This window comes from Phacochoerus africanus, chromosome 1 (genome assembly GCF_016906955.1).
Source record: "Phacochoerus africanus isolate WHEZ1 chromosome 1, ROS_Pafr_v1, whole genome shotgun sequence".
Lineage (NCBI taxonomy): Eukaryota > Metazoa > Chordata > Mammalia > Artiodactyla > Suidae > Phacochoerus > Phacochoerus africanus.
The window spans coordinates 125,619,983-125,645,482 of record NC_062544.1 but is presented as its reverse complement, the minus strand read 5'-3'; the positions used below and the strand labels follow the sequence as shown (position 1 = coordinate 125,645,482).

Sequence of the window (25,500 nt, the reverse complement as noted above, 5' to 3'; positions counted from 1 at the left end):
TGAGATGTTGGCTGGACTGCAAACACTGCCACCTGCAGAACCCTTACACACTCACGGAGGGGATCACAAATGACAGCCGGGCTCAAAAGAAGGCATAGCACACATAAAAGACTCCATTCTGCAGGAGACAAGCTGAAGTCCATGCAAGCATAAAAAAGAAAACCAGAAAGAAATGATATGATGTCTGGGACATGCTTCAAAATAACTGTGTGTGGAGAGTGGGTAAGAGATGAAACACAACTGGGCAGGGACCTGTTAGCTATTTAAGTTGTAGCAAAGATATGAGGAGGCTCATTAAAATATTTTCTCTACTTTTGTGTATTTCCAATTGTCCATAAGAAAAAGTTAGGGGGGTGGCATAAGAGAAATCCTAGAGAAAAACAGAAATGCTCTTTACTTCAGCGAGAAGATTTTATGCTTATAAGGTAGTTACTTTAAAAGTCTTTCTCACAAATACAATTTGTTTTCAGTTAACTGCTATGAACAATTTTTTCCCCTAGGAAAGAAAAAGGTAGTACTGTTATGCTGACTCAGTCTGTGTTGATTGAGGCTACCCACCTCCCTCGCTTTTTTTTTTTACCTAGCTGCCTGTAGGTACTAACCAATCTCTTTTCCATCTTGCCCTAGACTCATTTATGTTTCTGTTATTTTGAGAGGGCAGTCACCTGTCACCAACTGTGTCTATCACCCTAGGTTGCCATCGTACTCCCCTGCCTAAATATCAGAGATATGAGAGGTGGTGTCTTGTCTGCACTCTTGGGAGAGTGTAAATGGGTTGTTAAACTCAAGACGGAGACACAGGACGTGCTGAAAGACAGTCTCTGGCTTCCCCTTCGTCCAGAAAGCACAACTCTCCAGAGAACAGTATCTTTTTTTTTTTTTTTTGGAGTCACAACACAATGGGAAATTGTTCATTCGAACCCTACAATCTTCCTAGCAGCCCAGTTCATTCCATTTGGGGGCAAATATTCATGGAATACACACACACACACACACATATAGATTCTTTTGGTCTTTTTAGGGCCAAACCCTCAGCATATGGAGGTTCCCAGGCTAGGGGTTGAAGCAGAGCTACAGCAACACCAGATCTGAGCCACGTCTGTGACCTACACCACAGCTCATGGCAACACTGGATCCTTAACCCACTGAGCGAGGCCAGGAATCCTCATGGATACTAGTCCGGTTCCTTAACCCCTGAGCCACTACGGGAACTCCACACTGAATATGTCTTGATCAATAACATCCCTGTCCTCTGGGACTCAGGGCACACTAATAGAAGAGCCGCTACCTAAGACACACTTTCAAATGGTGATTACTACCTGAGTTTGCAGAATGGACAAGTACAGGGTACTTTGATATCATACACAAGGTGGGCTTAAGGGAAGTTAAGAATAACTTTTCAAAGAAAATATCATTTTTTCAATTCTACTGTTGACTCTCAGAGTGACACTGTATATTTTGTTTCAATTTGCTGTGAAATTAAGGCATTTCATGTTTTCACTTTGTAAGACTTCTTACATGCTTAGGTACTAATATGGAAATATTAGTTACTCATACCAATTAATTTCATTTAAAGATTTTTTTTTTGGTAAATCCACCATTTTGAAAATTATCTTTAGGAAACCTGTAATTTTCTTCTGAGTTTACTCTTCTGAAAAAAGTTAAAAATACATTATTAATTTTTCCCACCAAAACCAACTTGGGCTATCAAAAAAATTTACAAATTACAGAATAAAACAAGCAATAAAAAGATGAGGATGCAGATAAAAAAACAGGCTGACCTCTGAAAGATACCTTAATTTTATCCTAACATTTGCCCACTTACACTAACAGGAAGACGAGGATGATATGTTAGCTAAACCACACATAATCTCACTCCCATCAAAATCGATAGTTCCCACCGCTCCCATAACATTAATCTAAGAGGGAGTTGGACAAAATAAGCTACAAGAGCAAAAACAGAGAAGGAAAAAACACTGGGATCCTAGTTTTGCAGTTTTGAATTTGGGAGGTAGCGAGGAATCCTTGACAATCCAAGAGAAGTCGGGGACCCTTGACCTCAAAAATGGATACACATATTCATTTGCATACAATTTCAGGGTAATTATGATCTCCTGAAGCCCACTGATGCCCTAAGTTAAAAAACTAAATAAATACCAAATTAAGAGATAGGACCTAGTATCATCAGCAGTTACCAAAGGTTAAAATTAGTATATATTGAGTGATTTTCCACATATTACCTAAATTAATTTCAATCCTTACAACAACCATGGGAGGTAGGAATTATCATCTCCTTTTACAGAAAGCTAGATTCTGAAAGGTGAAATTCAAGATTAAGCAACATTATCTCATAATCAGATTTCTAACGTCTAGGTACACAATCATGAACTGGAGATTTCAAAGTCTGGTCAATATTCTGAAACATATTCCAAGATGGGAACTTTGAGATTTAGTACATCATTCATATTTTCAATTTATCAACATATTTTTCTATTTAACTTTGTTGACAAGTGGAATTAGCATTTATTTAATTCCAAAAGACTTTTTATTGGTAAGAGAGAATCTCAACCAAAGACAAACGAGAATTGCCTAATAAGTTCTGATAATTTAAAAATATCTTTTTATTTCTTAAGCAGCACAACGTGAACTATTTGTTACAAAAACAAAAGGCCTACTGTGTTAGTGCTGAACATCTTTATGCTCAGATTTTCAACTGCTGCGGAAAATCCACAAAGTCACAAGTGAATTGAGAACTGACTGAATTTAAAAGTTCAGTCTCGAAACTGGCATGCAGTTTCAGCTGTCCTGGCTGCTTCCACATCTTCTGAATGTTAGAGCAGCTTACCAAAATGGCACCTCTAAAAGTCACTAATAATTTGATAGGTAAGAATCACACACAAGCAAATCTACAGTCCCTTTGTGACTCAATAAAGTAGTTAAGAGGTCCTAGACCTTCTTGGTAAAATCTATTCGTGACTATGTCCCAACAGAAAATAATAGATATAGCAAAAAGTGAGTCCAAGCAACTAAATTTAGTTGAATCTCGGTTGAAACCAAGTTGCCCGGTGAAATGCTACTATATTTACTCATCCTCTATAGAGGAATTACCAATAATGTGCACCATGTTTTAACACACTTAGAAATCCTTTATGGGAAATGCATCCACGCCCAGAGAATAAAAACTAAGAACAGGAGCGGGTCAGGTCCTCTAAATCTCTACTCCAAGTGCTTTCTATGAGAGTTACCACCAAGTGATTTTAATTTTTTAAGCCCAGGCAGGCTGCCAATTCAACACTAAAACCGGACTAACAACTGATTTTTCCTATTGCAACATCACCAGCAAGTCCTGTGCCTTCCCTCTCTTTCCTTTGCTCTCAAACAGCAATTCTAAGTCTCAAAATTAACTAATTTGCTCTCCAATCTGTTCCAATTGGAAGCTTTCAGAGAGCTGCTACTGGTATTACTCTTCCTCTTCATGCCAAAAGGCCAACAAATGGGCAGTTCAAAACACCAAAACAGTGAATTCAAAGACAAGATGGACACTAAAAACAAGAAACGTGGAGACAGAGTAACAATGGGCCAACTCTGGACTTTGGCTGCCAAAGTTCTACCTATTCTTGTACACTTAACAGTAACTATGCCAAAATAAATGGCCTCACTAAGAAATAACATTGCACTGGGAATATAAACTCAGTATTCTGGATACCAAACCTCACTCAAGTCCTTGTCCATACTACCACTGAAGGAATACCTTGAACTGAATCTAAAGTTGACTGGCCTCCAGAAGTCCTTTCTGAGCATGGTGTGCCCAGGCCTGGTATAAGAATTTGACAGCAAAAGTACGTATTCACAGAAAAATAAAATCGGAAGGAAAAGTCTGACCGTTCCTAGATACCAGACCTTTAATTTGGAGGCACACCTTTAGACACAGATATTTCCCGAGAGTATCCTTATACCAGTTTTATTAAAAACTGACCAAAAATTAGATTCTGATTTCACTACCAAAGAGTACTAAAGGCTTATTTTGCCATAGAGAATTCTGCGCCCTATCCTCATCTTGGTAGCTCACCCCACTTTCCTCCAAAACTTCCAACCAAGTGCTCCTCCGCTGTGATGATCCTTTCGATGAATCTTTGTAACTTAAATCCCGCAGAAATAAGGCTGCACAGGTAAGGTGTCTTTTTTAAAATTAAAAATTCATTTTGATTGCCGGCAGAGAATTTCAAGTGGCAAGGTCTCCTTTCCCGAACCCCTCAAAGCATTCGTGGAAATGCTTTTGAAAGCTGACAACGCCTTCCTCCACTAGTGTTTACCCTTAAGGGGGTCACACCTGATCTGGGTTAAACGCACTACAGTCCCCAGAAATCATCACTAAGCAATGCTGCTCAAAATGCACTCAGCCAGACCTCCACTGAAGGGTTCTGGCCTCTCCGTTACGGAAGCCCCCAGAAACTGGATTTTCCTAAAGCTCCGTCCTCCCTTTTCTTCCTCAGGCAGCATCCTTGCATAGGGAGATGGGGAGCGTAGTGGGTCTAGTGGGCTCAAGCTCCCGCTCTGGTCAGCCTGCCAGAATACTTCCCCAGGGCTTGTACACTCCTTTCAGGGGGCTTAACTCACCTTCGCGACAGAGCCCCATGACTTCGCGGTTTTTCCCAAACTCCTTGAAACTTTCGTCCAATTCCGTCCCTAGGAGATATACACACACAGGAGGAGGGGAGAGGCAGGTCAGTGGCCAGGAGTGTGACGCACGCTCACGCACGCAGTGAGTAGGTGCGGGCACCTCCGCGTTCCCCAACAGAGCGATAGCATCTCTGACCCCCGAGGGGGCGGGCCGAGGGACGGGGGAGGGGAGGAGAAGGGTCAGAGGATGGGGGAGCCGGGGGCGTGGGGAAGAGGAGGGCGTGGACACTCACCGTCCTTCCCAGGAAGTTTGGAAGCCTCGACCCACAGATTCCACGACTGTCCCAGCATCGCTTCGGGACTGGGCAGGGGCCGGCGCTCCCCGACGGTCGCCATTGCGGCAGCGGCCGAGGTGGAGGCGGCGCCCGGGCCGCCGTCCTCCGGCCGTAGGCGCCGCGGCGGCGGCTGCCGCTGGGGCTGCGGAGGCTGCGGAGGCTGCTGCTGCTGCTGACGGGCGGCCGCGGCCGCTGCTCCGCCCGCCGCTGCCGCTCGGCGCGGCTCCCCCCTGACGTCATCCGCGGCCCGCTCCGACATTCTTTCCGCTCCTACAATGTAACAAAAAAGGGGGAAAAGAGTCGTGCGGGGGCCGCTTTTAAGGAGGCGCCGGGGAGTTCCGGCGGCGTGCGCGGCCCGCGGGCCGGGTGGGGCGCGCTGACAGCGCCCCCGGCCGCCCAGCCCCCCAGCCCGCCTCCTCCTGGGCCAACCCCCGCCCCGGGCGCAAAGTCCGCGGCGCGGGCTCGCTTTCGCTTTCGACTCCAGCGGCCCCTCGGGGGAGGGGACGAGCGCCAGCGGCCCGCCACCGCGGCGCAAGGTCTCCAGCCTGCCTCCGCCGCGGAAGCCGGGGCCCGGCGCTGCCCCCGCCCTGGCCCCGAGCCCTGCCGCGGCGGCCCGCGGCAGGAAGGCCCGAGACGCACCCCCGGCCCTCGGGCTGCCCACCCTGAGGCCGCTCGCATCCCCGGGCCGGGCCCGGCGGCCCCGCTCCTTCCTTCCGTCCGCGCGTCCGTCCGAGCGGCGGCGCCCGGCTGGCTCCCTTAAGCCGAGGCGCCTCCCGCCGCCTCCTCCCCCTCGCCGGTCCCTCCCTCTCAGCTCGCTCCGGCGAAGTTTGCACGTCAAGCCCCCGGAGTGGAGCCAGGGCGAAGTCGGAAACGCAGCCACCTATGGAGAAGCCCGCCGGCCCGCCTCGGGGCACCAGCGGGCGGCGTCGCCGTCGAGCCCTCCGGCTCTGGGCCGGACCCTGGGCGCAGGGGCGGGTTCAGGGAGCACTTCACTCTCAGCTCGCGGGCTGCCGCGCAGCTGTCAAAAGCATGAATGGGAAGCCGCTGCGGAGCGGACTCCTAGCGTGGAGGAAACCGCGGGCAGGCGAGGAAATGCGGCCCAGGTGCTGTCCCAGGTGTCAGCCCGAAGCCCGGTGTCCGCCCGACGCCCACCACTGGAGGTCACAGCATGCCCCCGGGCGACTTGAACTCGTCCAGCAAAGAGAAGACCATGAAATCAGAATAAGATGGAGTTGAGAGAAAGACCGAGGCGAATCCGTTTACTTGTCTCGAAGACACCACCCCAAATTTCTCTACTGCCCCTTCCATTGCTCGTGGAAGTGATTCCTTCGTCCTTTAATTAAAAAAAAAAAAAAAACTCGTTCGTTGTAAATACGAGTTGTTGGCTTCTCCCTCTTTATGGTGTCTGCTTGGGCAAGGCAGGAACTTACGGCTTAGGTGAATGTACAGTATTCCTAGAAAATACTGTTTTCTGTTACATTTTGTTCACCAAAGTAAGCACTGGCCCACAAAACTGAGCATCCCTCCCCAACACACCACACTGCGTGCAAAGTTTCTGCTCAAGCGATAGATAAAAATGTAAAATAAAAGTCTATTTAATGAACGAAAGCATGCGAAGTATTTCAAACAGTAGCAGACCACACCAAGGTTACTGTTACTTCAAACTGATGTGAAAACCTGCAGCCTGAGACAGAAACAATGATTTTAATCATCACGTTTCACACAGCAGTAATATCAGCACTCCTGAGGCATGTGTCATAGTTGCTTGCTTAGAGGTGCTTTCTCTAAGTGGGAAGGAAGCCGGTTTATTCATGTTTTTTTTTTTTTTTTAATCTAGAACATCTGGTGTCATAGAGGTGACCAATTTCTCTGCTAAAGAAACAAAGTCCAACTAGCAGAAACAAAAATGTTCTAAAGAGTAAATTAATAAGGAAATGTTATTGCAACCTAAAAGCAACACGGGGTTCCTGTAGTAAGTTTGTTTTAGGTTCAAAATTTAAAAGCTTTACTGAAAACAAAAAAAAAATATATATATACATGTTTTATATAGAAATCGCATATATATATTTTGTTTTTGTTTTTTTTGCCATTTCTTGGGCCACTCCCGCAGCACATGGAGCTTCCCAGGGTAGGGGTCGAATCAGAGCTGTAGCTGCCGGCCTACACCAGAGCCACAGCAACACAGGATCTGAGCCGCGTCTGCAACCTATACCACAGCCGGATCCCTAACCCACTGAGCAAGGCCAGAGATCAAACCCTCAACCTCATGGTTCCCAGTTGTATTCGTTAACCAGTGAGCCATGACGGGAACTCCACATATATATGAATTTTTACATTAAATTTTTTCTTTTTGGCAGCACTCATGGCATGCAAAAGTTACCAGGCCAGGGACTGAATCCATCCTACACACAGACTTGAACCACAGCAGTGACAATGCTAGATCCTTAACCTGCTGAGCCACCAAGGAACTCCATGGGTTTTTTTTTTTTTTTAATTTTAAAAATGTTTAGAAATAAGTGCGTAAAATTTTTCCTGGATTGAATGCAAACAAAAGTTCCCCAGAAACTATGGATAGATATTTCCTGTCCTTATCTAAGAAGCAGTAAAAAGAGAATAACCAAAAATAGTAGAAATGTTTGATAATAAAAAAAAACATTTCTAATGTTTTAACTTCCTACATAAAAGCATCAATGAGAAAAAAAATGCATGGGTAAAACATATAATTCCCTTCGTAATAAGGTTCCTAACTCTTAACATAGGCCCTATGTCTTGGACGTCATCAACGCGGATCTTCAATTTTTCATTTCTCCAAATTACTGAAAAAAATCTGTAGAATTATAGAAATATATAAAAAAAATCCAACTTCTTGGTTTTCCTAGATTAAAGTATACATTTTTTAAATTATTTTCATTTTTATAATTCTACATTTAAGATAAATAAAAATTTGACTTTGAATGACATTTGGAGCTGCCATTAAAAAAAGCTTAAGGCAGGAGTTCCCGTTATGGTTCAGTGGTAACTAACTCAACCAGTATCCATGAGGATCCAGGTTCAATCCCTGGCCGTGATCAATGGGTTCAAGGATCCAGTGTTGCTGTGTGCTGTGGTTTAGGTCACAGATGTGGCTCAGATCTGGTGTTGCTGTGGCTGTGATGCAGGCTAGCAGCTGCAGCTCTGATTCAACCTGGGAACTTCCACATGCCATGGGTATGACCCTAAAAAAAAAATAAAGACAAGAAATAAATAAATAAAAGTTTAGGGCCAGTTGTTACTGGTATGGCTCAGGTCCCTGCTGTGATGGGGGATCCAATCCCTGGCCCAGAATTTCCATGGGCTCAGCCGGAAAAAAAAAAAAGAAAAAAAGCTTTGGGCCATCTACCTATATAACTACTAAGGACGAGCTTGCCTATTGAGTACAACCCTTCTGATCCCTGAGAGTAGAATGAGAATGAAAGTAAGGGAAAGAAGCGCAAACATAAGTACAATCCCATTTCTTTAAGACATTGTTTGATTTCCCCGTTTACATGTGAAAATTCTTCAAGATTCACTACTATGACTTCAAGCTAATGGGGGTCAATATGGCAGTTTGTAACATTTCAACTTCTGTCCTTATTCCTGTTTTATACCAACCCCTTTTGATTGGTTTCATAAAGAAAATAAGGTTTAAAATAAAAATTAAATATCTTCTTAGTATATTACCAATAGCAGCTATCAAAGATCAAACACCTACTAGGTGACAAGCATTGCTGTGGGTGCTCTTTTGCATTACCTCTATAACTATTCACAATTGTGTAAGGTTAGAGTTGCATTATTTTTTATAGATAAGGAAAATGAGGGAGGGCTCTGGAGCCAGTCCCTTGAATTCCTTCTGTGTCCCTATATTGGCTCTTTCATGTAAAAACTGCGTAACATAAACAAGTCACCTAACTTATTTGGATCTTAGTTTCCTAATCTGTAAAACAGAGATAAAGCCAGGCTTCTTCTGAGAATTACATTAAAAGATTCATGGAAACTACAAAACAACACAAGACAAACATTATAAGTAAGTATCTTATATCAAACTGAGCAATTCAGATCAATTCTTATCTGAGAAATGTCTTACCAAGTTCAAAAAGGTGTGGGAACCAAGAGAATGGCAGGCAATTCCCGACATCTCCCCACACTCTCTTCACCCGTATGAGAAAGCCCTAAACCCTTCCAGAAAAGGCAGTTTCTGATATCCATAGTTGGTTTGGGTTTCCCAAAAGTTCAAATGAGTCACCAACAAAAGTCAAACTGCTATTGAGAAAGTACAGTGTTGTGATACTCAAGTTTGGGCAACATTTTAAAAGTGTTCTTATACAACAGGCACTATCTATAAACAATAGTAAAACAGAAAGTCAAACACTTGGTTTTATAATAAAAAAACCTGATGACTTCTTACCTAAACACCTCTCCTCAGGACCCCCAAAGATATAAAAAGAAAATAAACAATACAATTTATACTCATTTATTTTAATGCAGTGTGTTCCTAGTATGCTATCAATCTTTTCTCCTACAGGTGTACTTCTGATGATGTTTTTTAGTTCTGAAGATCTTCAGTATTTGTCTGCACAGATAAATGATACATTCTGTAATAATGAGGATACAATTTGTCAAACAGTTCCTAAGTGCCTACCAGCCTAAGTGCTGGGCACCAGGGTGAACACAACATAGTAACTTCATTGAGGAAGTGAGAAGAGGGAGAGGTAGGGAAAATTTTTTAATTCATCAAAATGCACTTATGGAAAAACCTGTCACCACCAATTAGATTGTATGTGGCTTAAGAACTAGGCCATCAGAAGTGAAATGCTGCCAAGTTCTGAGCATTTCATCCCTTCCAGGGATGTATTTAAAAGGTGGCCTTACTTCACCATCCAAATTTAGGGATGTTCCCATTAAGTGCCAAGGGTAACAAGGTCTCTCTTTACAAAAAGGATTCTCTGCACAGCAGATTTACTTGTAAAGTGCTTTGTTCAAAGGCATCACTAAATTAAAAAATAATTTTAAAAATTAAAAAAAAAAAACCTTTAAATTCAGTTTAAGGTAAAATGGCTGGAACTGTCCAATACTTTTCTAAGATGCAACACCTCCAACACCTCCAACAACCAGCCTTTTTATTTGGAAAGAAGCACCAGTCCCGATACATTTTAATAAACTTGAAAGCCAAGAACTACAGTGTATTTATATGTGCAAATTTCAGGGTTGGTAGTAGAGATTCTCCATTATCAACCCCAAAGGGCTGCAGTCATTTGATTAACCAGAAACTCAGATCCACTGAATTAGGAATACGTGGCCTTGAGTTTCTTGATTTTCTCCTAAAATTGGCTGTGCCTTTGTTCATTTCCTCTCACCCTCCTCTGACCACACCTTTCCCTTTCCTTCTTCTCTAGACAGAGCCTGGGCTCCCTTCTACATATGGGGTATGGCAGGCAAAGCCCCTCCTTAACTGTGCTCTCTCTAGTGAAATACCTTACAGTTCACTGAGAATACATCAGTATTCCAGTAGGGGGAGAACATGGAAGAAACTTAATTCATCAGCTCAGTGGCTGGAATTGCTGACAAACAAGTGCAAAATTAGGAATAATGGTGATTACAAAAGTAGAGATTTAAATATGAAGATGATTATATTTTAAAAGTCTTAACTTGTACACAAAGTCATTCTATTAACTGTCATTTGCCCAAAAGGTCAAATCTTTGAATTTTTGTTTTGTTTTGTTTGTTTGTTGTCATTTTAGGGCCACACCTGTGGCATATGGAGGTTCCCAGGCTAGGGGTCTCATCAGAGCTGTAGTCGCTGGGCTACATCAGAGCCACAGCAACGTGGGATCTGAGCAGCATCTGCGACCTACACCACAGCTCACCGCAACACCAGATCCTTAACCCACTGAGCGAGGGCAGGGATCAAACCGCAACTTCATGGTTTCTAATCAGATTTGTTAACCACTGAGCCACGATAGGAACTCCTGGTCAGTTTTCTTAATCATATGTCTGTAGCTATGTACAAAATTCTCCCAAAGAGGAGTTCCTGTTGTGGCTTAGTAGAAACAAACCCAACTAGTATCCATGAGGACATGGGTTCGACCCAGTCCTGCTCAGTGGGTTAAAGGATCCGGTGTTGCCATGAGCTGTGATGTATGTCCCAGACCCAGCTCAGGTCCCTAGTTGCTGTGGCTGTGGTGTAGGCCAGCAGCTGTACCTCCAATTCAACCCCTAGCCTGGGAACTTCCATATGCTTCACAGGCAGCCCTTAAAAAAAGCAAAAAGAAACAAACAAAAACAACAACAAAAAAAACTCCCAAAGAATCATTCACCAGTACTAGTAAACTGCTTGAAAAGAAAGAAAATTTAACAATTCCCATATAAAAGACATTAACCTGTAACTTTAAAATGAATAATACCCAAATGTTTCTAGGAACTTAATTCTAGCCCGTGATTTTAAATGATGGACAAATTTCATTTAAAAATCTTCATTTAGTAGTTCCCATCCAACTAGGAACCATGAGGTTGCAGGTTGGATCCCTGGCCTCACTCAGTGGGTCAGGGCTGGAGTTGCCTTGAGCTGCGGTGTAGGTCACAGACGTGGCTCAGACCCCCTATTGCTGTGGCTATGGTGTAAGCCGGCAGCTACAGCTCTGATGAGACCCCTAGCCTGGGAACCTCCATATGCCACAGGTACAGCCCTAAAATGACAAAAGTCAAAAGTCAAAAAAAAAAAAAAAGAAAGAAAGAAAGAAGGAACAACATAGCTCTTTATTCCCCTTTCTGCAGCAAAGTTCCAGCCCTAAGTCAAGTCATAGATACAGCCAACACAACTTTTCCACATTGTGTGCACCCTGATCCAATAGCCCATCTGGGTTTGTATTGCTTCTGAAAAGAGTGTTCCACAAAGGCTTGCATCCCCTTTCCACCTCTAAAATAAAACCTTCCTTTTCTTGGTAGAGATAGATGATATGTAGATTTAACTTTATTTCACTAACATGTGAATGAAAGGCTATGAATGAATACAGTTAGTTCTGCAACCCCTAACCTAAACACATATTTTCTCATTTAAAGGGGGAGACCTGGAGTTTCCATTGTGGCTCAGGGGTAATGAACCCAACTAGTATCCATGAGGACACAGGTTCAATCCCTGGCCTCATGCAGTGGGTTAAGGATCCGGTGTTGCTGTGAGCTGTGGTGTAGGTTGCAGACGCGGCTTGGATCCAGCGTTGCTGTGGCTCTGGTGTAGGCCGGCAGCTACAGCTCCGATTTGACACCTAGCCTGGGAACCTCCATATGCCGCAGGAGCGGCCCAAAGAAATAGCAAAAAGACAAAAAAAAAAAAAAAAGACAGTCTAGATAACTCTGGACTTACAGGTAGAAGAGGGAAGGAATGTAATTAAAGGGGCTTTTTATTAACATACATATTTACATAATGTTTACATATTTTCCAGCTTTAATGAAATACAATTGACAACACTATGTGTGCTTAAGGTGTACAGTGTGATGATTTGAGATACTCGATTGAGATGGATATAGACACAGATATATAGATATAGACATATCTTTTTTGTTTTTCTTTTTGTCTTTTTAGGGCCCCACCCTCAGCATATGGAAGTTCCCATGCTAGGGATCTAATGGGAGCTACAGCTGCTGGCCTAAGTCACAGCCACAGCAAAGCCAGATCCTTAACCCACTGAGCAAGGCCAGGGATCGAACCCGCAACCTCATGGTTCCTAATCAGATTCGTTTCTGCTGCGCCACAACAGGAACTCCTAGGTATAGATATATCTTGAAATGATTACCACAACAAGGTTAGCTGACATATAAATCACTTCACATAGTTACCTAATTTTTTTAAATAAACTTTCATAATGTGGAACGATAATAAAAATATTTTTTAAAAAGATGAAGAAACTTTAATCTTGTTTGAGACTTCAGTGATATTATCACAAAATTCCATGAGGTGAGCAGCAACATCACAGACTGATTAAAACCACAGACCATCTGACATGCTGTGAAACCCAGAGGCTGAGATTCCCAAAGCCCTGACCTCTTTATCGTCTTCCTTATGGAGTATACACTGCTATGTTTAATAGCTGCCAACAGAAGAGATTCTAAACTGCTTGCCTGGCAGTCAACAACTTTCACAATCTGGCCCAACATCCTTCTTTTTCTAGTTTTATCACCCATCAGTCCTCCTTACAAAGACTCCGCTCCAGCTAAAGAAGACATAAAATACACATTCCTCAAATGCTTTTCCACACGTCATTCATTTCATTTTTTTAATTGAGGTAAAACTCACATAACATAAAATTCACCATTTTAACCATTTTTAAGTATACAACTTAGTGACATTTAGTACATTCACGATGTCATGCAACCATCATCACTATTTTGTTCCAGAACTTCTCATCACCCCAGAAGGAAACACTGCTCCCACTAAACAGTCACTCCCTATCTCTCATGCTTCCTCCTAGAAACCACATCTGTTTTCTTTCTCAATAGATTTGCCTATTTGGAATATTTCACATTGTTGAAACTATATGATATGTGACCTTTTAGTCTGGCTTCTTTCAGTTAATATGTTTTCAAGGGTCACCTATGTTGGAGCACATACATGTAATTTTTTCTTCTTTATGGTTCAATAAAATTTCACTGTGTGGATATACCACAGTTTATCCATTCATCCGTTTATGGACGTTTGGGTTGTTTCTACCTTTTTGTTATTGTGAACAGTTACATAACATTATCTTTTCCCTTCCTTCAGCTTCATGTGCTAATCAAGGCCAAGCTTTTATATGAGTTTCAAATCAATTCTTACCTTCCCTAACAGCTTAGCCTGACCCAAAATCTTCACCTTTCTCTAGCTGACTTTATCACTTCTATTCTGGAGGTATTAAGAGATAGCAACCTCACAGCATGACAGAATCCCACAGACTTATTTAGGTTGATTCAAATTGTTTTCTTTTCTTCCTTTTTCCTTTTTTAGGACCATATCTGCAGCATATGGAAGCTCCCAGGCTAGGGGTCAAATCAGAGCTGCAGCTGCCAGCCTATACCATAGCCACAGCAATATGGGATCCGAACTGCATCTGCGACCTACACCACAGCTCAGGCAACGTCAAATCGCCAACCCACTGAGCAAGGCCAGGAATCAAACCTACATCCTCATGGATACTAGTTGGATTCATTTCCACTGTGCCACAACGGCAACTCCCTCAAATTGTTTTCTTAAACGGAAAAAAAAAAAAAAAAAAAAAACCAAGAAAACTCATTAAAGTTAAGATTTCATTTCCCTTAAAATTTTGAAAGATCTGGATTATTTCAATAACCACAGTCTAACTGCTCTCACTGCTTTTACCCTTGCCCCCATATCCTATCTCAATATAGTGACCACAGTGGTTTTATCAAAACAGAAGTCAGATCAATGTATTTACTTATAACATTAGCTATTATGTTTCTTTTCATTAAAAGCTAAGTGCCACAATCACAGGGACTTTTGCCCCTTTGCTTTCAATTCTTCCCAGTGCCCAAAAGAGCACAACACGTAAGTAGGTACTCCATTAATATTTGTTGGATGTATTTTGAGCCTACAGTCAGCTGGGACTGGGAAGGTAAGCCTTTGAGAGTGGCCATGAATTCAAGTTCCTCACCTCGTTCATTTCATTCCTCTACTTGTCTGATCCATGCAGACCTGAGTTTGTGACACTTCTTTACCTATCACTGGATTCCTGGTATCCTATTTGTCTTTTCATCAGAACAGCATTTTAAAAAGTTAAGTCATAACTGTAGTCTGTGAAAATCACCTCCTATTCTTCTCTTTTCCTCAAGGATAATCCCTCTGCACATAGTAGGACAGTAAACAGTTATGGACTAAAGAGCTCCTTTCACATTTCTGTTAAATACATTTCCTCTCTATCTTCCCCTCTAACCCCCTCATATCCTACCACTGCCAGTTGCTGACCAACACCTAGGAAAGCACTGCTTCTCTCTTCTCTGGCACTCTCCAGACACTCCACAGTGAATGCCATCCTCTGTGATGACTCTTGATGATCACTGAAGTATATCTCTGTATAGCCAGGCTTTCAGTTTTGGGCCAGAAATCTTAAGGACGGGCAAAGGCACTGGGCCCAGAAAGGGTGCCTGAGGTACTCTTGCCTGTTTTACAATTTCCCTAGGATCTTCCCTGCCCTGAGTAGCTGGGATTATATTGCTTGCAGAGAGAAGGAAAAAAGTGGAACAGAACAGAATAAACCATGCACCTGTAGACAAATTTGCAGGAAAAGGTAGATATGGAATGAGGTGTGGGTTCCTATCTCTAGAGTATTCCTACAATTTTAATGAATTTGGGGAGAAAGATTATTTAGCAGATTTTATTTTGACAAACATCAAATAATACTGTACTCTGAAAGTCACTGTCATTTCATATGAGCAAGATCATATTCAGGGTTATGCTTAAAACTGGAGATCTTACTCAGATATCTTAAATTTTAAAAATTATCAGCCTTTGGTAAAACACAAACTCCATTACAACTACAGCATTTATTCAGATGTACTTATGTTGAAAGAGCTAGTTACCTTTTCTTTGGAGGGCAGGCCAAAAATCCTAATCAATTTACCAGTGGATCTTCATCTGCTGTGACTGTGAAAGCTTTTTCTTCTTAATTCTGTTCAGACCTACAAAAAAAGAAAAGGGTAAAGAGATGAAACAATAGATAAAACTAATCAGAAATCAACTATCTCATTAGTCGCCAGATGCCTCAATATTATTACACATTTTAAAATGTCAAAGCGTTAAAATTCAAGGCACTTTACCAATTTTACAACAAATGCAATTCAGTTTTTTTTTACAATGAAATTAATTGGCTATATTTATACAATAATCTAAGAACAAATGACTATTCAATATGTATATAGAGTCAGTCTCCTGGGGCTTAAAGTCATTGTGTGTAATTTGCCCCTAATGAGTTTTCACTTAATTTTTAAAATGGCTATTCAGAAAGCCTGCTCCTATGAAACCTGTCAGAATCAGGATTTAAACACACACACAAACCCACTGAGTGAGGATATTATTTGGAAAGCTCACTCTGTCCTTTATCATTTAGCAGTTTATACAAGCAATTCATAATATTACAAATAGGAAACAAAAACTTTATAATTAAACTATCTTCCCAAAAAGCACAAAGAAATTATCTGTTCCCTTATCTACACATTTTTGTACATATGCATACATATACATTGCAAGTGGAACGTGGGTGCTATTCACATTAATCTAGGGAGAAGCATTGAGTTATGGAATCAAGGGATTAGAGATTAACAAAACAGAGTTAGAAATTAAACTAGTTTTCAAGTTTGACATGCAGCAAGAGAAAAAGAACAAATGTGGACAATGACACAGTTATGGAACAGATACTGTCAAAGTGTAAAGCACAAGACAGGCTGATTTCATACAAAAAAATTCACTTTTCTTTATATAATCCTCACTGGCTATATACCAAGATTGGTGGCAGGAATACTGCTTTGCTCAATTTTTATTACCATACACTCTAAGATGGTAAGCTAAATATTTCCACAGCTTGAGTACTAATAAACTATCTCCCAAAGACAGTAGCTGAAATTCTATGCCATGTTTGAACATTTATTGATAATCACCTGTATTGGCTTTTAAGTTATTACTGGATCATATCCTTCCCCTCTTCCCACCCCACTTTTAAAAAATTTTTATGGCTGCATAAAATGCAGCAAACCTGCAGCATATGGAAGTTTCTGGGCCAGGGACTAAATCTGAGCCGCAGCTGCAATATACACTGTAGGATCCTTTAACCCACTGCTCCAGACCAGGGATCAAACCCACACCACTGCAGCAACCCAAGCCGCTGCAGCATGAGAATCAATCCAATGCTCCATAGCGGGAACTCCTCCTCTCTTATTTTACTGGCTGCACCTGCAGCATACAAAATTTCCCAGGATCAAAACCGAGCCACAGCAGTGACAATATCAAATCCTTAACCACTAGGCCACCAGGAAACTCTCCTCCCATTTAATATTTTTTTTAATTTATTCATTTTTTTGTCTTTTTAGGGCCACACCCATGGCACATGTAAATTCCCAGGCTAGAGGTCGAATCTGAGCTGCAGCTGCTGGCCTACGCCACAGCCACAGCAACACCAGATCTGAGCCACACCTGTGACCTACACCACAGCTCACTGTGACGCCAGGTCCTTAACCCACTGAGCGAGGCCAGGGATTGAATGTGCATCCCCATGGATACTAGTCGGGTTCCTTACCCACTGAGCCACAATGGTAACTCCCACCTTCTTTTTTTAAACAGTTTGTTTTATTCACCCACAAAATGTTGTTCAATAATATAAATTTTCAATAAAGTAATCATTCCTACAATCTTTATAAGCCAGCTGTTTCTATTTCTCAGATTTCTAATTGCTTCTCTGTCTCATATCTTTTAAAATTTTTCTCTGATTTCCATTTTAGTGTTCCTTTTCTGCCTTATTTCCAATAAAAGTCACTATTTTGTTTACATACCCGTCCTGAACCGAAATTCATTTCTTTGCATCCTAAACATTTTACAGCTATGCAAAATCATTCAAAGGAAGCTACAAATTCCCAGGGTAGAGGCAACCAATAAAGATGCTATGTTAGAGATAACCACTTCTTTGACAGTGACTCCTTCAAGGTAGGCTGAAGGTGCAAAGAGAACAACTCTGGGATCATTGTGCTTGATCTTACTTTTCTAGGTCAAGCTAGTTTTCAGTTTCCATCAGGACAGTCCAGCTGTATCTCCAGAGTATCCAAGAAAGTCATTAGATATTGGGTGCTATGAAATCTCCCCCCAAGACGGTGTTTGCCTTTAAAAGAAGTCACCATTTACTAGCCTGAATACTGCAAAAATGCTTTCAGGGAAACCTTATTTCTTAGAGAAAAATGGCAGTGGCAGTTACTAAAAATAAGCATTTAAAAATAGTAACTTTTCTACTTAGAATAGGGGTCAGAAATCTTTCCTTAGCAGAAAAAGAACTATTATATGATTGTATATATTCTTTCATTTTATCTTCACAACACTGTGCTCAAAAGAGCTGTTATTATGATCTCCATTTTACTACTGAGGAAACAAACTGAGAGAGGTCATAATTTGCTCAAGATTACCCAGCAAATAAATGGTTTGAAATTGGAACCAGAATGGAGGCCTTTGGTGCTATTTAGTTCCCTTTCCAGCACACCAAACTGCCTAAACAGCAACTTAATTTTGTTTTGCAAAGAGAAAGAGAAATAATTTAAAAGGAAGACAGGAGAACATTTTCTAAGAATAGAAACATAAAACTTGATAGCTTTTACTCATTTGCCATCTATTATGTAACCAGCATTCAATAAATATAATTTTTTAAAAGATTTTTTTTTTAAATGACAGCTCATTAGAGGTAGGAGATGGAAACAAAAAGAAAGAAAAGACCTAATTTGAATGTTCTCCGAAGTCCTGAGAGGCATACATTTAATTTATTTACTCTTTTTTTGGGTGGAGGGGGAAGATGGAGATTGCAGAAAATGTCTTTAGAATCTTCTAGAGTAGCTGTCTAGCTCATGGTGACCCTTTCTGTAAGTACCATACAACCCAATGTCAAGTCATGTTTATAATAGGCGGCTCCAAACTCCTTTCCTGTTTTGGCCTAAGCTGGACACTTACTAAAACTGAGACTTTTTCTTGAAGGGCCACACCCATGGCATATGGAAGTTCCCATATGCAACGCCAGATCCCATCCTCATTTGCAACCTACACCACAGCTCAGGGCAACACCGGATCCTTTAACCCACTGAGTGAGGCCAGGGATGGAACCCGAGTCCTCATGGATACCAGTCAGTTTCTTTACCACTGAGCAACAATGGAAATTCCCAGTCTAAGACATTTATTTTGTTCTTCTGAGAACCAGAATCTGGGATGAAGAGGGTCTACCCTGGTCTAGGCTGCAAGCTCCCCCATGTGCTCTCGGTCTCTAGGAAAAAGCCAGGCAGCAAAGATTGATGAATGAACATGATGCTCAATGAATCAGACCCAGGAGGGCAAAGAGCCCCAGAGGACAGAAAGGGCAGCAGTTTCTGCCCAGGAGGTTCAAGGGCTTTCCAGTCCAATATTATAGTCCCCCAGAGGACCAAGCACATCCTTCCCTAAAGTTTTAAGACTCCCCTGCACCTGTAGGGTAAATGGTCCCCCTCATCTGAGCTTAATTTTTTTTGGAACAGATTTCAGATAACCACAACAAAAATATTTTGCTAAAGACAGTAAAACTTTGATATTTAAAAAAATAAAACAGCAAATATCAGCAGAATTTAAGTTCAGAAAAATCCTTTCATTAACTTGAAACAGTGAAAAGCCCACAGTTACAGGGGCAGTGTTACATCAACTTTTACAAAGAAAATGGGAGCTCGCATTGTGGCTCAGCAGGTAAAGGACCCAAAGTTGTCTCTGTGAGAATGTGGGTCCGATTCCTGGCCTCACTCAGTGCATTTAGGATCCGGCGTTGCCACAAGCTGTGGTGTAGGTCACAGAAGTAACTTGGATCTGGCGTTGCTCTGGCTGTGGTGTATGCCGGCAGGTATAGCTCCAATTTGACCCCTAGCCTGGAACTTCCAAACAAACGAAAAAAAAAGGAAAAGAAAATAACTTTATGTTCTAAAAGTGACATTTCCTTTTAAGACTGAGCGCCTTATTGCAATTTAAGACATAATCTGGATCACTTCTTGTTACAGAAATGAGTCTGTCAAAATTAAGTAAAAATGCACTAACTAGGACAGAGGAAAGAAAATACAGGCTAAATTCACTTGGTCCTGTTTTTAAGCATAACAGTACACACTTTATTCCTTAAACTTTCTTAAATTCTAGGCAAACCATGGAGCTTTAGTGTGAAAATGCACCTCACGTGTTTGGAGAGGATGTGAAAGCAAAGAGAAAGGACTAGAAAGGCGGGCCCTACGAAGAAGACAGCACAGATTCTGACTTGATTCGACCTTCTAAGTTGAAGTGAGGTAAGGCTGACTCCCTCCTCCATTCAAAACAGGAAAAGACTGAAAACCAAGAGGTTGACCCCACCTGTTTATTTTATACATACATGATATATTTTATCTATCAATGAAAACGTGTAGAGCATGCACCGCAAATGGGGCACTGTGCCTCTCGAGCACCAGAGGCAGGAGTACATGCAGCTGAACCACCTAACTCCCAGGTTACACATTTTTCTCACTCTTTGACTCAGTGGGGGAAAAAAAAGGAAATTGTTGCTAATATTTTAAAGGTGGGAAGAGTCACTTAACATTCCATATTTCCATTTTCTCTAGGAAGGTCCAAGAATTTGGCCTCTGAGGCCAGCTCTCCTGCATGGGGATAACTGGCTGGGGCTGTCTCATGTACTGGGCATGTACTTTCCAAAGTACACACCTGGGCTGCATGACTTACCTTCCTTCCATGTTTGTCTCCCATATGCAGCCAAGCTTGTGAACCTAAACCTATATTGTTTTTCTATATCTTTTCTCCCAAACGAAAAACCACAAATCAAAATGTTTAAAGCAGGTTCTACTGTCAACTGTTGGCATATTCTCCAAAAATGTGATTCGGTATGGTCCCCAGTTTACTCATTCTCCTCTTACCCAAGTTCCACTTTGCTTTCACCTTGACAGGTTTCCTCCCTGGCAAAGCAAACTTATGAATGAAACTCTGGGACGTTCCTATTGTGGCTCAGTGGTAACGAACCCAACTAGTATCCATGAGGACGTGGGTTCCATCCCTGGCCTCGCTTGGTGGGTTAAGGATCTGGCGTTGCCATGAGGTATGGTGTAGGTGGCAAACAAGGCTCGGATCTGGTGTTGCTGTGGCTGTGGTGTAGGCCTAAAGCTACATCTCCAATTGGACCCCTAACCTGGGAACATCCCTTTGCCACAGGTGCAGCTCTAAAAAGCAAAAAAAAGAAGGAAAAAAAAAAGAAGAAGATGAAGAATTAAACTCTATACAGTCAGCCCTCATATCCACAGGTTCCATTGGTCGAGTCCAATCAGCCATTGTTAGGTACAATGTTTAAAAACTGCACTTGGGAGTTCTTGTCGTGGCGCAGTGGTTAACAAATCCGACTAGGAACCATGAGGTTGCGGGTTCGGTCCCTGCCCTTGCTCAGTGGGTTAACGATCCAGCGTTGCCGTGAGCTGTGGTGTAGGTTGCAGACGCGGCTTGGATCCAGCGTTGCTGTGGCTCTGGTGTAGGCTGGCAGCTACAGCTCCGATTTGACACCTAGCCTGGGAACCTCCATATGCCGCGGGAGCGGCCCAATAAATAGCAAAAAGACAAAAAAAACAAAAACAAAAAAAAAAACAAACTGCAGTTGAAACTGAAATCTGTAGAATCCGAGGATACTGTAAGACTGAAGCATCCACAGTACAGTCCTGGAACTAATACCCCATGGATACCATTGATTTTTTCTGCCTACTGGGTTACAGAGACTGCTTTTAAGGGTGATGCCACTGAAAACCAAGTAAGTTTGCAAAGCTAACTGGTAATGAAGAGGCTGAAACCACCTCCTGGGAAAAACTCTGGCCTAGGTTCCAGAGATATATTTTAGTGCCTGAAGTCAGTCCTGGGCTTTCCTAACCCTCTATGAAACTCCTTACATGGAATCTTAATATTTTAAAAGGAGCCTCCGTTTCTGTTTTGTTTTTTTGTCTTTTTGTCTTTTCTAGGGCCGCACCTGCAGCATATGGAGGTCCCCAGGCTAGGGGTCCAGTCGGAGCTGTAGACTCTGGGCTACACCACAGCCGCAGCAACGCCAGATCTGAGCCACGTCTGTGACCCACACCACAGCTCACAGCAACGACGGATCCTTAACCCACTGAGCAAGGCCAGTGATCGAACTTGCAACCTCATGGTTCCTAGTAGGATTCATTAACCACTGAGCCACGACGGGAACTCCAGGAGCCTCCATTTTCTGACAGCTTCTACATATCTGCACACTTAAGCCTCTCTTTTGTTTCCAAAGCGTTCAATATAGCCATTCCTTATTCCCTTCATGATTTCAAGTCTCATGGCTCTCCCATCTCAAGCCGCACCTCTCCCAGACTTCACTGAGATGAACTGGGCTCCCAATCCTTTTAGCTGAAGGGTCAGCAGGCCATTTTCCCATCAATTGTGACTACAGTACACTATTTCACCAGTAGCCTAAGAGAGAACCAAAAAAATAATAAATTTCTCAGTAGCTTGCTTACATGTCTGTGCAAAATCCTTGGTTGAGTCAGTGCATTTGGAAGTCGATTTACAGAAGCACACAAAAGTATAACAATAGTAGTGTAGGTGATGTGCTGAGCACTTATAATGTGCTTAGTATTAACACATAATAAACTCTTTACATGTATCATCTCACTTAATCCTCCCAGGTCTACCGATGTCAGAACTTACTCCAACCTTTAACAGAGAGAAAACTGAGGCTTGCAAGGTGAGGCTGAGGTAAAAAAGGGGCAGACCTGAGGCAGGTGCATACTGGAGCTGAGCTTAAACCATGCCTTCCCCTGCTGCCCAGGAGAGCAATCCTTATCTCTGTTCCTCCGTACCTGCTCTTCTCACCACCAGGAACTCCTTTCTTCCTACCCTCCAAAAAACCCACCCTCCTTGGAGTTCCCGTCGTGGTGCAGCGGAAACAATCTAACTAGGAACCATGAGGTTGTAGTTTCAATCCCTGGCCTCGCTCAGTGGGTTAAGGATCCAGCATTGCCCTGAGCTGTGGTGTAGGTTGCAGACGGGACTCAGATCTGGCGTTGCTGTAGCTGTGGCATAGCCCGACACCTACAGCTGTGATTCAACCATATGCCGCTGCTGCAGTCACACCCCGCAAAAAAAAAAAAAACCCAGCCTCCTTAAGATTGTTTCTTAGAGGCAAGGTCTGCAGCATTTCATCCTTGCATTCCCAGGCCTGCTGAATAGAACTAGGTTACATGGAACCACAGGCTCTGCCAGCTCACTCAAGGTAACATGGGCCTGAGAAGAGATGTTCTTGCCTTGCTAAGAACTTACAATTAGGCCTGGGCAAAAAGTAGCTGTTTTGACATTTACCCTCACTCTTCCCAGACAAACTTACTGATACATGTCAACACTGAGGAAGTTTTGGGAAGGAGGGAATAGGTAAATTATAGCCCAGTACTCCTGCTGTCCTCTTCAGAGGGAAATAAGTCTGTAGAGTTGAATGGGAGGTTGAGATCCTGGGGGATAGACAGGGTTTCTCCCTCAGTATTCTGCCAGGGGAACACTAACCTCCTATTACTGAACTAGGGTTACATAATTCTAAAATTCATATAAATATACTCAGTCAAGTCATTTTTTTTGCCACTCCCAAGTGGTCCTTTAGGAAAGATGACAAACAAATGGCTAGCCAGTATTTAGCTGTGGGGCCACATATATTAACATTATCAACAGTAATAACTTTTACTGAGTGTTTAACCTGGATCAGACCCTATGCTAATAAGCACTTAACATGCAAAGTTTTGTTTAATCTTCACCACAATCCTATCACGAGTATTTGTAAGTGAGGAAATAGAGACCTATAGAAATTGAATGGCTTGCCCAAGATCACTAAATGGCTTACAGTAAAGGCAGTGGGACAAATGTGTAATTTTTATTAAAAATGCTTGCAGGCTTTTTAAGGCCTTCTGTCCTTCCTCTGGAACTAATGCCACGTAAAGACAGGCTGAGTAACCTATTGCAAATCTCACATTCTTTTCTAAAAGAACCAGGGAAAATCCCTCTTCTTCCATTAAGCCCTTGTAAAGAATTTGTGATAGGGTGCCAAGGCTCACCTATATCCACAGTCTCATCTTCCTGAGCACAAAATTAGATGAAATGACCCAATATTCATTGTAGTAATGTGTAGTTATATGAGTGGGTCCTAAAATGTTAACAGAAATGCTGGGTGCCACTTTCAGGCTTGGCCCATACAAACCTCCTTGTCTTGATCCTCAAGTCTCTCATACCCTCTACTGGTCAAATGGAGAGGGCTCCAAGCACTGCCACAAAATTTCACCCTTGAATGACTGGGTGAAGCAAGGGTCTCCTTGCCAACCCACAATGAACTATGACTTGAGTGAGAAAAAAACCCATTCATTGTGTTAAGCTACCAAGGTTTTGGGTAGTGACAGCAGTCAACCTACCCTAAGACAGTATTATTGTTGTTACTATATCATCATTATTTTCATTATCAACAGCACAGCTAAAATTTATTGAGCGTACTAATAGTGTACATACCTATTTTATTCATTTCTATGAGGGAGGTATTTTCTGCATATTACAAGTGACAAAATCAAGACTCAGAGATCAATAATCATTTTCTCCTCTGAACATTTATAGCATTTACAACCTGAAAGCTTTATTTAGTAATTAATTATGGGCTGCCATATTATACCTGTTGTACTGACAGATGAAGCAGTTTTCACTCCTGAAGTTAGTTGGATTTTCTTCTACTTATAACTTACTTTCTGCATCTGGATATAATGGGGCTAAAAGGATGGATAGGTCTTACATCTCTAAATTCCGTATCACTTCACATATTGCCTTTTCACACTATATAAATATGTTAATAGATACATATTTTTTAAATTAATCTCTCTATATAAAGTAGCGTGTATAGGAAGTCACCATTGTGGTGCAGCAGAAACGAACCCAACTAGTATCCATAAGGATGTGGGTTCGATTCTTGGTCTAAGTGGATCAGATCTTGCCGTCAGCTGTGGTGTAGGACACAGATGTGGACGTGGCTCAGATCCTACATTGCTGTTGCTGTGGCATAGGCCAGCAGCTATAGCTCTAATTTGACCCCTCACCTGGGAACTTCCATATGGGGCCCTAAAAAGCAAAAAAAAAAAAAAAATTAGTGTGTACAATTTTAAGACAAATTTGATTTAAATTAGGTTTGGGGCTCAGCCTAAAAGAAAATCCCTGGATTAAAAAAAAAAAAAAATTGGGTGGATAGACCATGATGGTAAATAATATATAAAAAAAGAATTGTATATATGTATGACTGTGTCACTTTGCCGTAGAATAGAAATTGGCACAACACTGTAAATCAAGTACACTTTAATAAAAAAAAATTAAAAAGATTAAAATTAGTATGTATATATGTATATTTATATACTGGTTTATTTGCCAGTTACATTGTATGTTGTTTATTCCAGACTCATCACTTAATAAGTATCATTAATGCAAGTTTTCAATACTGTAATTACATGTGTGAATATATGTAAACAGTACAGTGACTGGCATATATTCAATGATCAATAAATGATTGTTTCCCTTCTCCTCCTTCCCAATAACTACTTCAAGGAGGATCACATGCTGCTTGAAGAAAAGAAAAATATTAAGTAGGTAAATAGAGGCTGATTTCAATTACAAAGACTATTTTCCTATCTGGAAGGAAGACTGTCTAAAATATTAGGAGCTAGAAGTCAAATGGAGATTAAATACCAGTTACGAGAGTTTCCCATCTATAAAAACCTGTGCAGGAACAGGAAC

The 25,500-nt window shown here is 41.8% G+C and overlaps 1 protein-coding gene across 3 annotated transcripts in view; it reads right to left on the bottom strand.

Annotated features, from left to right (window-relative positions):
- ATXN7 (ataxin 7) overlaps positions 1-25,500 on the bottom strand; it is a 138,322-nt gene that overhangs the window by 91,008 nt on the left and 21,814 nt on the right. For 2 of the 3 annotated variants that reach the window (XM_047778496.1, XM_047778511.1), the window contains exons 2-4: positions 15,537-15,635; positions 4,914-5,225; positions 4,618-4,686 (exon numbers count right to left, since the gene is read on the bottom strand). In XM_047778496.1, the coding sequence (XP_047634452.1) occupies positions 4,618-4,686; positions 4,914-5,214 (370 nt within the window). In that variant the 5' untranslated portion in view covers positions 5,215-5,225; positions 15,537-15,635. Of the gene's footprint in view, positions 1-4,617; positions 4,687-4,913; positions 5,226-5,616; positions 5,741-15,536; positions 15,636-25,500 lie in introns of those variants that run through there. The other variant, XM_047778504.1, reaches the window with a different exon arrangement.